This window comes from Polyodon spathula, chromosome 3 (genome assembly GCF_017654505.1).
Source record: "Polyodon spathula isolate WHYD16114869_AA chromosome 3, ASM1765450v1, whole genome shotgun sequence".
NCBI lineage: Eukaryota > Metazoa > Chordata > Actinopteri > Acipenseriformes > Polyodontidae > Polyodon > Polyodon spathula.
Window position 1 is genome coordinate 80,415,831 of NC_054536.1, and position 14,468 is coordinate 80,430,298.

General features: G+C 37.7%; 1 protein-coding gene across 3 annotated transcripts in view; it reads left to right on the forward strand.

Annotated features, from left to right (window-relative positions):
* The window catches only part of LOC121313471 (nucleolar protein 4-like), a 114,605-nt gene extending 109,617 nt beyond the window's left edge, over positions 1-4,988 (forward strand). For all 3 annotated transcript variants that reach the window (XM_041246073.1, XM_041246074.1, XM_041246075.1), the window contains one exon: positions 2,361-4,988. In XM_041246073.1, coding sequence (XP_041102007.1) covers positions 2,361-2,554 — 194 coding nt within the window. In that variant the 3' untranslated portion in view covers positions 2,555-4,988. The remainder of the gene's footprint in view (positions 1-2,360) is intronic.
* The last annotated feature ends 9,480 nt before the right edge of the window (positions 4,989-14,468 follow it).

Below are 14,468 nucleotides of genomic sequence, written 5' to 3' on the forward strand. Positions count from 1 at the left end.
CCAGACAATGCTTCCTCGTAAATGCTTGATGTCTCACTGTTTCGAGAAGCAAGGAAACGTGTTTCACCAAATAAACCAGGGTTCAACTTTGAGAAACATTTCCAAAGAATATTTTACTTTTAGTCAATCAGGAGAGGCTCTGTGAGCATGAGTCCGTGATCATGTGACTATACAAGATGGTGACTTCTACAGATGACATGGTTTGTAATCCTGCTACAATCAATCATTTTATTGATATGTCCGCTGGTGCATTGTAGTGTCTTTTCGGCTTATTTGTGGCTACAAGCCTCAGCAGCTCCTCAGAAGTGTCTGAATCCATACAAACAAAATTGTGATACAGTGGCTTGCGAAAGTATTGACCCCCCCCTTGGCATTTTTCCTATTTTGTTGCCTTACAACCTGGAATTAAAATGGATTTTTTGGGGGTTTGTATCATTTGATTTACACAACATGCCTACCACTTTGAAGATGCAAAATATGTTTTATTGTGAAACAAACAAGAAATAAGACAAAAAAACAGAAAACTTGAGCGTGCATAACTATTCACCCCCCCCCCCCCCCCCCCCCCGCAAAGTCAATACTTTATAGAGCCACCTTTTGCAGCAATTACAGCTGCAAGTCTCTTGGGGTATGTATCTATAAGCTTGGCACATCTAGCCACTGGGATTTTTGCCCATTCTTCAAGGCAAAACTGCTCCAGCTCTTTCAAGTTGAATGGGTTCCGCTGGTGTACAGCAATCTTTAAGTCATACCACAGATTCTCAATTGGATTGAGGTCTGGGCTTTGGCTAGGCCATTCCAAGACATTTAAATGTTTCCCCTTAAACCACTTGAGTGTGGAAGGTGAACCTCCGTCCCAGTCTCAAATCTCTGGAAGACTGAAACAGGTTTCCCTCAAGAATTTCCCTGTATTTAGCGCCATCCATCATTCCTTCAATTCTGACCAGTTTCCCAGTCCCTGCTGATGAAAAACATCCCCACAGCATGATGCTGCCACCACCATGCTTCACTGTGGGGATGGTGTTCTCAGGGTGATGAGAGGTGTTGGGTTTGCGTCAGACATAGCGTTTTCCTTGATGGCCAAAAAGCTCAATTTTAGTCTCATCTGACCAGAGTACCTTCTTCCATATGTTTGGGGAGTCTCCCACATGCCTTTTGGCGAACACCAAACGTGTTTGCTTATTTTTTTCTTTAAGCAATGGCTTTTTTCTGGCCACTTTTCTGTAAAGCCCAGCTCTGTGGAGTGTACGGCTTAAAGTGGTCCTATGGACAGATACTGCAATCTCCGCTGTGGAGCTTTGCAGCTCCTTCAGGGTTATCTTTGGTCTCTTTGTTGCCTCTCTGATTAATGCCCTCCTTGCCTGGTCCGTGAGTTTTGGTGGGCGGCCCTCTCTTGCCAGGTTTGTTGTGGTGCCATATTCTTTCCATTTTTTAATAATGGCTTTAATGGTGCTCCGTGGGATGTTCAAAGTTTCGGATATTTTTTTATAACCCAACCCTGATCTGTACTTCTCCACAACTTTGTCCCTGACCTGTTTGGAGAGCTCCTTGGTCTTCATGGTGCCGCTTGCTTGGTAGTGCCCCTTGCTTAATGGTGTTGCAGACTCTGGGGCCTTTCAGAACAGGTGTATATATACTGAGATCATGTGACAGATCATGTGACACCTAGAGTGCACACAGGTGGACTTTATTTAACTAATTATGTGACTTCTGAAGGTAATTGGTTGCACCAAATCTTATTTAGAGGCTTAATAGCAAAGGGGGTGAATACATATGCACGCACCACTTTTCCGTTATTTATTTTTTAGAATTTTTTTAAACAAGTTATTTTTTTCATTTCACTTCACCAATTTGGACTATTTTATGTATGTCCATTACATGAAATCCAAATAAAAATCCATTTTAATTCCAGGTTATAAGGCAACAAAATAGGAAAAATGCCAAGGGGGATCAATACTTTCGCAAGCCACTGTAACTTAAGAGTAGCTCATTTAAAAGATGATGGTCCGCTACTCTCTCCTCACTATTCAGGATCCACTCCCTTGTCCACACGACTCTGTCCCTGTGCTTTACACTTATTTTATAAAGTATACGTGCAATTATAAGTCCAGCACCGCTCAGTGAATTAAGGCTTTCCTCCATTTGTGGAGCATGCAGCAGGAGTGATCACATGCTTTTTGAAAAAGTTCAGTGACAATGTTTCGTGACAATTTTTGAAGAGACATATTTCCATGTGTATGCTAAGCTAAAGTCACATTCACATTTTCAGTTGTTATATTATTACTCACTCCTCCAAATTGAACAGTATTGTGAAGTACCCTTTGTTCTAAATGCAATTTGTTTCTGCTTTATATTGACAGGACCTACTGATCTCAGCATGAAGAGACAATTAGCTCCAAGTTCAGGCTCCTCAAGCAGTTCTGGTTCACGGCCCCAGCTAAACTCCACTGAAATCAATGCGGTCAGGCAGCTTATCGCGGGATACAGAGAGTCAGCAGCGTTCCTCCTCCGCTCGGCAGATGAACTGGAAAACCTGATCTTACAACAGAACTGACCTCTGAACAACACCATGCCTAAAGAGAGGGTTTCCGTTGAAGTCTTTCTTATTTTGTTCTTGCTGCTTTTTGGTTGACCTTTTTTCTGGTTGTAAAAGCCCCTTTGTTTTTGACTGCCATAACAACACCATACTGCCCCGTATCCCCGAAACAGCGTCACACACGAGTGGCTGCTTCGAAGTGTTGACCTTGGATATTTTACACGGTACCTCATTGCTTAGTCAGATGCTTTTCCTCCTGTGTCAACAAAACAAACAAAAATACTGCAGTGGATTTTTTGTTATTCTGTCTTAAGTGAGTGAGAAAAGAATTAACAAGATAATGTGCAGTACGAAAGGGTCTAATATGCACGTGCAATATTATTGATGGGTGCTACTGACTGTTTTCTGAGACTTTGACTTAGACTTTTTCTTTTTATATTACAGTGTTTTATTGATTTATTGTACAGTAGTGATAACTTGGGACCAACTGTGTGAAAATCAGTAATTTACTTAACCCTTTATAGACCAGACATTTTTGATTTTGTAGTCATTTCAGCACCATGTGACTCTTTTACATGTGCTTAAAATTGTTTTTAAAAAACTAAATTCACATCTGATTTAGTGAAGTATGGGGGTGAAATAAAAGCCTTTCTAAAACAAAAAAAAATCCTTATTAGAACTTGAACTTGGTTTGTTGTAAAAACAAAAAATGGCCTTGTATAAGAGTGAAACGAGGGAGAAAGATAGCTATGCTGGTGCCTTTCTCACTCTGTTACACACCAAACATTAATTTCTTTGTCCTTTTTATAGAGTGTGACCAGGGTCATTGACAATCAATCATTCAATTACCACCTGACCACATGCCACACTTTTTAATAAATCAATTCAACAATTACACCATCCCCACACCAATTAAACAATTACCTTAGCCTGTGGCTGTGCATAGGCAACAGCAACACACACATTTCTTATTTTGCAGGGTCTCCACCCCGTCACATCTCGTCCCCAAACTCTGCCACAATATGTGTGTGGCTACTTTGTTCAGATTTTAAGGTATAAATGCATTTAAATATATCTGGAGTCAATTTTCAATAAAACATGTAGTAGCACTTGACAAATCATAGCAAAAGACAGTGACGAAAATGATAAAGCCCAGAAACATGAACATAACTTTGAAATTAAAAAAAATAGCACAAATATAAAAGCACATCATCAATCTGGGTCCTGAATTTCAAAACGGAGAGTGTTATGATAACCAACGATAAAACAAGAATGCAACTACATTCACAAATTATGTACTGTAATGCTGTTACATTCTGGAATGTCAACCTGATTGTAGCCCTTAAAGGGTTACAAGCTTCTTGATGACCATTTCATGTTTAGATTCTGTGTTTCAGTCTTTGGCAACTTAAGTGTAGAAAGGACAGGCTGCTGTGAATCAGAGAAGTGTGGTACAAAGGGGGTTGTTTAAATGTTACTTTCTGATGGATAAAGGTTATTGTTAATTTGGCTCTGCTATTGAGACCATATTCCAGGTATGTAAGCCATAAAGAAGAGTCCAGACAATACACTAACTCCCCATATCCTCAGTCTAAAACCCTGCTGTGATCATTTGCAGCTAGGAAAGGCTGTATACAATGTAGGTAATATCAAAATAAAGCAATGGCTATTCTATAAGTACGGTATCTGAGCTAGCTCTGTGAGTGCTGCTGCTTTTATTATTATTATTATTATTATTATTATTATTATTATTATTATTATTATTATTATTATTATTATTTCCTTTTCGTGTTTATTTTACCTGTGGGATGTAAAATATCGAATGTTGCAAGGTTGCAAGTGACAATCTGAAATCTTTGCACTCTTCTGTATATTTTTCAATTACAAACTGTGATTGAAGTGAGGCTGTTTAATGCTTCATAAGTAATTTATATATCGTTTCCATGCTAAATTCGGCACAAACCTGTTGCAACTGGATGCAGTTCTCACAGTTTTTGTAGTTGTACTTTATGGTCTGTAACATATTTTTATACTGTTGAGTATAGAGATGTTTGGTTTGAGTTCAGTGAAAAGATGTATTATATGTGTCGTAAAAAATATCTTCGGTTTAACTTTTTGTGGTAAAAGAAATTGAGATTCTTTAATTTTGACAGTGATATAGCTTAACAGATTGGTTCTACATGCATATGAAATCTGCCTTACTACATGTTAAATCCTATTTAATTTTTTTAAACTGTTGTGCTGGCAGTTCATATAAATATAAATAAATATGTTATTACTATTTCTGTTTAATAACTGACTATGATTGTGATCAAGTAATGTGCACTTTCTATTGTAATTGTGGACACATCCATGCATTTTCTAGTGTTTCTTACATTTGTTGCTTAAAGTAAACTAAATGAATTTTTTTGTGATACTGTTGGTGAATATGTGAAAAGTCAAATTAATGAGATACGTGTTGTTGAATTTTCAATAAATATCATTTAAAGAAATTATTTCTCTCATCAAATAATTTAAGTTTTGGAGCAAGCTGTCAACCTTGCAGCTCCCATAAGTCTTAACCTCTGTTTAAAAAGGTCACCACCACCACCCATCATAAGTACAGAATATAAACCTTTCTGGAACATTTGTAAACTACAGCAGCTCCAACTAGGCCAACCAACATCACTTCCTGCACTCGTCAGATTAAGTTAATGAGATACTTTAGGTCACAGAGTGCTCAAAGAATGTATTTAAATATACTTTGAAGAAAGTTAATATGTTTCGATCATTTTTTTAAACAGTACTAACAGACCAAAAAAATATACATTGTTTAAGATTTTTTTTTTTTTTTTTACAGATAGGAAATGAACTCGTATTGTACAAAAGTCACAAGGTAACACAGCACTGTAATATGTGATATCAACCACTTTTACTCTTACCCTTGTCTTCTTTTGTCAACTAAAATACATATTTGTGAGGGTATGGATAGTCATGATGTTGATGCTGATTCACTTTGATCCTTTAAGACACAACTTGACAAAGTTTTGACATCTGCACTTTTGAGCTACTAGGAACTAGATTTAAAAGCATTTAAAAGTGGCTGAATCCCTGATTTCTTTAGAATGGTGTTCAAGAGTTTTGGGACATAACAACAAAAGGTCCTGTCACCCATGGAGTGTAGATGAGCAGGAGGAACACATAACAGTCCAGAATCAGTTGAGCGAAGATTGTGTGAGGGTGTGTAAACAGATAAAAGATCAGGTAAGTAGAGCCTGTGGAGCCAAACCGTGCAGAGCCTTATAGGTAAGAAGAAAAATTTGAAAATCAACTCGAAACCTGACAGGCAACCAATGCAAGGACTCCAAAACAAGAGTGATGTGATCAGTTGCGTGTGACCTAGTCAGGATTCTAGCTGATGAATTCTGAATGTTGTAAATTGGTAAGCGTGCTTATAGAGATCCCTGCAAGCAGGGCGTTACTATAATCTAGCCGTGAGAAAACAAAAGCATGAACCAGTTTTTCAGGTACAGATGCAGAGAGCATAACTTGCAGCCAGCAATGTTTCTAATGTGGAAAATTTATGCCTTTAGTGTTATTTCAGCACAATGATTTATATTTCAAATATATTGAGAACTGTAAATGTATGTGTGTGCAATTTTACTGTATTGTTTTTAAACCCGACACCTCTTTATGTCGGACAAACATGTCCGATTTAATGAGGGGTTGGTGTGGACACCACTATAGAATTTGATGGTATTAAACTGCCTTTCATTTTTTTTTCATATATATAACAGTACTAACATAGGTAAAATGAGGACAGAAGAGAATGCATTGTTGTACAGATGACGTTTACATTTAACAAAAACAATGTTATTTTGATTCTTGTACCCATGCACGTATAGAAGTTATCCTACGGGCACACTCTGCTGCGGCAAAGAACAACTCAATTGCCACTATTTTATTTCAAAATATGTCGCACAACTCTCGTTAAGATGACGGAAATAATATTTAAATTAGTATATTGCGGCTCTCTTCATTAACATATTTTTTCTTAGTACAACAACAAAATGTGCAAATTATAATAACCAAAATGGATATTGTTGTATGTTTGAGCTGTGAATGGCCCATTTTAGTACATCTACCCTAAGTTTATTAATAAAAATAGGTGGCCGGCCTCTCTGGTTATAACGGAATCGTTAGCGTCTTTCAAAAATGCTATCAAAATTCTTTCATAACATATATCTTGTTCGATTGTACAGCATGTGGTCTCTGAGCTCAGTGCATTTAAACGATAGAATTGTCCATTACTATGGAAACCAGATTAATATTTGAGTATTTTCTTTACTCCACTGGATGCCACTGTTTCCTGTGTTTTCAGGTTTTCTTGATTTTTTTATTTTTACTTTACACATTGACAGGTGTGTGTCATGATTGCATCGTGGGCAATAGTTTTTTGATCATTGTGAACATGTGGGTGGCAGTGCGTAGGTGTAGGGGTGATGCAGGTGCTCCAGACAATGACAAACACAAAGTTCACTGTTCAAGTTCTTTTTATTTTCTTTAGTGGTCGGCTTGACCATTGAAATAATAATACTGGCTTACTCAGTTATGGTCATTGCCAGAGTATAAACCAAGGGGTTGCAGTCCCAAAATAATAATACAAAAACACAGACACACAGGACAGATACAGACACGTCTCCGGACAGTGCGTACTCTAGGTGCAGGAGCGGTGCTTTAAACAGGGGTACTTGCTTGTTTACAGGTGCAGTGCAGTCCAGGTTTAGTGCTGGCTTGAAACGGCAGCTCCCAGATTCGTACAGCTGTCTGACATAGACAAATACACACAGTCACACAAAACAAACAAAACACTTCACTCACAATTTAGTATAGCTGAACTAACAAAAAAGGACATTCAAACGTTGTTCTGCAATGCTTTACCATGTGGGTACATGCAGGACATGATTTTGGTTCTGCCTATGGCAACCCAGTTCTACACTTTTGACATCCACACATTAATCTGAGTGTACGTAAGTATTTGGATGTTTCCCACAAGGAGTAATGGTTCTGGACTTATAAATATTTAATTCATGCATTTACATTCTACCTTTAAGTAAGCGCTATCATCCTGTGTTAAACCATTGTATTGCAACTGCTGATCCAACTTATTCATTCATGATCACACAATGCAGTCTCCCTATTGTTGATCTTGAGCCTGAAGGAAAGTTTCAAAATGAAAACATTTTTAAACTGAGCAAGCAGTTGCATCTAGTGAGTTGTTTAACTGCTAACCAGGACTTAGCAGATGGTAGCACTAACTGTCAGTTACTACTTAGTAGCATGATCTATTAAATTGATAACAACAGCCAACTCACCGCTGGATATACCAATCACAGGGACATAGCTTTCTGGGATTTGCTATTTTAATAAGATGCAAAAGTATGAGAAACTATGAAACTTGAGAAACTGGGTAAAGGTTTGTTATTTAAACAGTTAGCACATGTTAAACACATGGGGACCTCAAACACAATATTTTTCTGAACCCCACTACATATCCTTTAAGAATTCTATTCATAACTTTAAAAATGTAATAAACATTGCAGTTAAAATGTCATTAGATTCATAATATAAACGTATATAGAAATATTGAATTTATCATATTATATTATGTAATATATATATATATATAATATATTATATCTATATATTATGGAACAGCTTATGAAACCCGGGGCAACGCTGGTCTTGAGATAAATATATATATATTTATATATATATATATATATATATATATATATAATATATATATATATAGAACAGTGCCATGGAGAATGAGGAACCAACTGTGCTTCTTTGTCTTGTTATTCTCATATGAGTTCCTAAAAACAGCTGGCGACACAATATTCTGCATACTAATAAACACACTCAGGGAATGTCCTTCTGGGCAGTCTTGGTGGTGCATTTATCATGTGATTAGTCATTGCTGATGTCATTACTGATGTCATGTATGACATCATATTTGATGCGATGCATAGGCATAATAGGGGTGAGTTAACATGCAACCTTAACGTCCCATTTCCTGACTTTTGTGATTTTGAACTGCAACCTTAACGTTATATTTTATGACGTTGGAATTGACACTAAAATTTGTTACCCAAAACAATGACTTATATAATATATCATAATAGATATATATATATATATATAGGTATATATATATATATATATATTCTCACCACGATATACCACGATATGCAGTTCCCATGATATCTACCATGTCTGGGGTGGTGATAAGCGGTATATATCATCAGAACCACACGGCCCAAAGTGGTTTATACTGCTTATAACACAACTACCTCACATTTGTGGGAAGAAAAAAAATTAAATTAAGACAAAACCAAAAACTTTTATTCATTGTTCACTTATTTAAAATAAATTGCACATGTTAGTTTATTGTGAATAATAATCGAAAGTGTCAGCTCACTAGAAATTGGAGGACTGAGCACAAGCTGCGATGATGGACGGAGTTTCAAATGACACTAAGGAAGTAAGGGGAGCAGCTGCGATGGAGACTGAAGCCGGATTTTGAGGTGAGTTTGTTAACTCGTTATATGCAAGGCACACATATTCTACCATGTTTTCATCCTGTTGGATCTCAAAATATGTTTTTGTTAGTTGTCAGACACCCTCATGTCCAAGTCGTGCCATATTAACTTGACAATCGAACCAGACTTTACGCACTAATCTGACCGCGGTGTCGGTAATTCGGGGGGTCATGACTGGCCTTGTCTTTACCTGCTTTTCTAAGAGTTTTCCTGACTGACAGGAATATATTATTGTTGGTTTTAAACTTGTTGTCAGCAGAGAGGTTAAAACTTCTACTGTTAAAATATGTATTTAGTCCAGCTCAACTGGAGACTGAATACTGGTCCCCAGTTCTTGCACTGGCATAAAAAGTTTGCTTTCACGTGTGTTTCTGTAAAAGCTGCTTGTGTAACTAAATTCAGAATGTAGTGTCAGAGCCTATTATCACTCAGATCAACTCCCAGAGTTAGGGATACTCTGTTCCAGCTGATTTTAGATTTTATTTTGTATTATTTTTTAAGAGATTTTTTCTTTCTTTTTTACTGTTAAATCTCCTTGTTGTTCTCAACCCCATTTTGAAATGAGGTGAGTGATAGCTCAAAGACTGCTTGGGTGGCTGATAGGTGTTCTTTCTGCATTCAAACATGCGATGGCTCCTCACAGGACCAGTTGCACCTGGCAACCTCCTGCTGAGCAACACAATCTTTAATTGCTTCAGAGCAGCAGCTGCCAAGCTAGGTAAGTAAACAACAGGTTCAGCACCTGTTCAGGGGAAACCTGACCCCTTGCGTCTAGACAATCCGGTGAGAAGCAGGTACATTCTGCCTGCCTTGCCCTCCAGCACAGAGCAGCCAGGGGATTACCATCCTCCCAACCTATTGGCATTATAAATGAGAGGTTGCAGATTAAAGGCACACAAATTACTTTTTACTCCTAAAAAGAGGTCACTGCAAAATTGTATGGGCTTCAATACTCCACTGATTTGTGCACTATTCCTAATTAAGAAAAAGGCCAGTAATGCAAGCAATATGAATTACTAAGCACTGTTTAATTCTTTCTTGCTAAAGCAGAGTCAAAGGCAAGCACTTAGTGGGTATGTTCTAAGTGTACCACTGTGGCTTAGTGTTCCGCCCCTTATATATATATATATATATATAATATATATATATATATATATATATATATATATATAAATATATATATATATATACATACACAAAGTGGCTTGCGAAAGTATTTACCCCCCCCTTGGCATTTTTCCTATTTTGTTGCCTTACAACCTGGAATTAAAATTGATTTTTATTTGGATTTCATGTAATGGACATACACAAAATAGTCAAAATTGGTGAAGTGAAAAGAACAAAATAACTTGTTTCAAAAAATTCTAAAAAATAAATAACGTAAAAGTGGTGTGTGCATATGTATTCACCCCCTTTGATATTAAGCCTCTAAATAAGATCTGGTGCAACCAATTACCTTCAGAAGTCACATAATTAGTTAAATAAAGTCCACCTGTGTGCAATTTAAGTGTCACATGATCTCAGTATATATACACCTGTTCTGAAAGGCCCCAGAGTTTGCAACACCACTAAGCAAGGGGCACCACCAAGCAAGCGGCACCATGAAGACCAAGGAGCTCTCCAAACAGGTCAGGGACAAAGTTGTGGAGAAGTACAGATCAGGGTTGGGTTATAAAAAAATATCCGAAACTTTGAACATCTCATGGAGCACCATTAAAGCCATTATTAAAAAATGGAAAGAATATGGCACCACAACAAACCTGGCAAGAGAGGGCCGCCCACCAAAACTCACGGACCAGGCAAGGAGGGCATTAATCAGGGAGGCAACAAAGAGACCAAAGATAACCCTGAAGGAGCTGCAAAGCTCCACAGCAGAGATTGGAGTATCTGTTCATAGGACCACTAAGCCATACACTCCACAGAGCTGGGCTTTACGGAAGAGTGGCCAGAAAAAAGCCATTGCTTAAAGAAAAAAATAAGCAAACACGTTTGGTGTTCGCCAAAAGGCATGTGGGAGACTCCCCAAACATATGGAAGAAGGTACTTCGGTCAGATGAGACTATAATTGAGCTTTTTGGCCATCAAGGAAAACGCTATGTCTGGCGCAAACCCAACACCTCTCATCACCACGAGAACACCATCCCCACAGTGAAGCATGGTGGTGGCAGCATCATGCTGTGGGGATGTTTTTCATCGGCAGGGACTGGGAAACTGGTCAGAACTGAAGGAATGATGGATGGCGCTAAATACAGGGAAATTCTTGAGGGAAACCTGTTTCAATCTTCCAGAGATTTGAGACTGGGTTGGAGGTTCACCTTCCAGCAGGACAATGACCCTAAGCATACTGCTAAACCAACACTCAAGTGGTTTAAGGGGAAACATTTAAATGTCTTGGAATGGCCTAGTCAAAGCCCAGACCTCAATCCAATTGAGAATCTGTGGTATGACTTAAAGATTGCTGTACACCAGCGGAACCCATCCAACTTGAAAGAGCTGGAGCAGTTTTGCCTTGAAGAATGGGCAAAAATCCCAGTGGCTAGATGTGCCAAGCTTATATACATACCCCAAGAGACTTGCAGCTGTATATATATATATACACATACACACACACACACACATATATGTGTGTGTGTGTGCGTGCTGTTATTATTATTATTATTATCATTATTGTATTATGATTTTATGTAAATATGACCTTCGAACAGCCTTATTTAATTGTATTATTATTGTTTGCGGCACGGACGAAAATCTGCCACCATTATTTGTTATTATTTGGAAAAACCTTGAGAGGATGCATGACTGATCAGATGCTGATTAACTAACTAGCTGACAGTCACGAATCCTTGTTAAACCTGTGCCAAATGTAACCAAGGGATAATATAATAATTGATAGCTAGTTAGTCCCTCAGTCACAACTATAACAAGATCTTCAGTTTGGCTGCTTGTGTTTGAGTGTTCAGGGATGGGTGAACTTGTCAGAATTGAACACTTGAACAGTCTTAACGTGTTTATATATATCTATATATATAATATATATATATATATCTTATATATATATATGCTCTGAGCACACTCTTAAACTCAGGGGAGACGTTTAAGGAGGACAGAGATGTTTTAAACTCCTGTAAGTGGTTTTGTTTGTGCACTGGATGTGCTATATGTCCAGACAACTTTTTAATAATTAAGAAAATCACACAGACTCCTTTAATTTGAAGTTTTAGCGAATCAGAGCAGTAGTAGTGCTCTTTTCGGTCTATTAAATGTTTTATAAATTTGATTGGTTGGTTGCGCAGACCACCGTAAATCCCAAGTAATAAACAGTCTGGGCGATTCAGTGCCTTAGGTTTAACAGCAATAATAATTCAATATAGTAATATAAATATGTTATCATATACAATAGACAGCCTGTTTACTTGCCAAGACTAGTGTTTTAATTAATATGAAACTCCACTATATTCACTTTTCCAAATTCACTGCATTAATTCATTTTTGACTCACAAACATCATCCCAATTAAAGTCGCTAGCTTTCTGGTAAGAACTGATACTGTAGACAACTTTTCTAATTTAAATGAAATGCTCACTTCGGCTGCCAAGTTTTCATTAATTTCTATAATGAAGAGACCGGACAACGTCTTTTTGATAATGTCGGACAGGTTCCGACATCGGACTGCAAAGGGAAAATTGTAATGTTGGACCTGGTCCAACATAAGGCCGCAAAGTGTTTGCTTCATATCCCAGTTGGCCCAATTAGAAAAAAAATAGAAAGAGCCTACATGTAGAACATAAACATCATCACAAATGATGATCAAAAAAATCTCGCCAACACATTTTGTTTATTTTTTTGCTTTTTCGTATGCAGTTTGTATAGCCTTGTGTAGTGTGCATTTAAATCTTTTTTAAGTGGGCTCAGTTTCATGAACATGCTGTGTTGTTTTGCTGCTTCAATGCATTTTGTTCATTGGGGTCCTAAGCTAGGCTAATGGATTCTAGCACTCAGGTCTGGCACCTGGTTTTTGTGGGCCCCGGGCAATGGATCTCCAGTGCCCCTTACCCCCCCCTCCGCCCCCCCCATTTTCTAACTTTTTTCTTTTACTGTAGCCTACTTAGTAAACACTTTAGAGAAAGCATAATAATTTTAAAAATTACATAGATAATTTGACAGTGTGCTTATTGCAGCGTTTTTTTTTTTTTTTTTTTTTTTGTAGCCTTTTTCCTTCCATTTTTAAAATCCAGACTCTTCCAGTTCCTTTTTATTTGGAGGTTCCAGAGGTTTAGCAGGTTTCATTTTTGATGGTTTAAAATTATGTAATTATAATAGGTGTGGTAGGGTGTCTGCCCCTGTGCATAGCTTTTCTATTTTATGTTGTATGTGGTGTGTATGTATTGGTGCACAGAGTGTGGGTTATGTAGCATGGATGATTTAAAATGTATATTTGTATTTAGGCACAGGGGTTGCACTTCAAGTGCAGATTAAAATGGTGTATTGTTATGAGAGCACAGGGATATCTGCGATATGGAGTTAGTGTGTTCAGAGGTGGAACGAGAGTCGGGAGGTAGAAAGAAAATATAAAATAACTTACAATTGGTAGTCGTGCTGGATTTATACCAGCACGATACATGTGTGTTCTGTGTCTGTTTGTGTTTCTGTTTTGGCCATCGTGCCATTTTGTTTTATGTTAGTGTTTGTGTGTTTTGTTCAAACCTTTTTGTTTTGTTTATTTGTTATTAAACAGCGCAGCAGTGTTTTCATACACCAGTCCTGTCTGTGCCCAGTATCCTTCCTGGTCTGATGGTCTCAAGCCAACCTGTTCACATAGCCGTTAAGGCATTATGATAATAATAGACATTATGATAATGAGGTTCTACAAAACACTTGTGAAATGAAAGCCTTGATTGTTGGAAAGTATGACCAAAATGTGCCAATTACAGTGTGTCTCTAATTGGCACATTTGTATAATTGTATGTCGAGATCAGCCAATAGCTTTTGGCTTTATGAAGAACTGGGGAGGAAGGAAGCCAATAAGGAGTGAGAAGAGGCGGGACTAAGGGAAAAGGGGAGATTTGAAAAATTTCATTGCACTGCAAGCTTTGTTTAGTTTAGTAAAAACTAAATGTTTCTAGCCCTACTTGAGTAGGATAGCTGGCACAGAAATAGTAGATTTACTCATATTTACAATTTCATTTCTGAATGTGTGGGCCCCCCTCTGGCATTGGGGCCCCAGACGTTTGCCCGGGTTCCCTGGGTGCTGACATCGGCCCTGCCAGCATTACCCATTTTAAAACAAAACAAACAAATACCTACAACAGGCCTCTGAAAACCCTGTGTTCTAAAAAACCTTAAAATAAG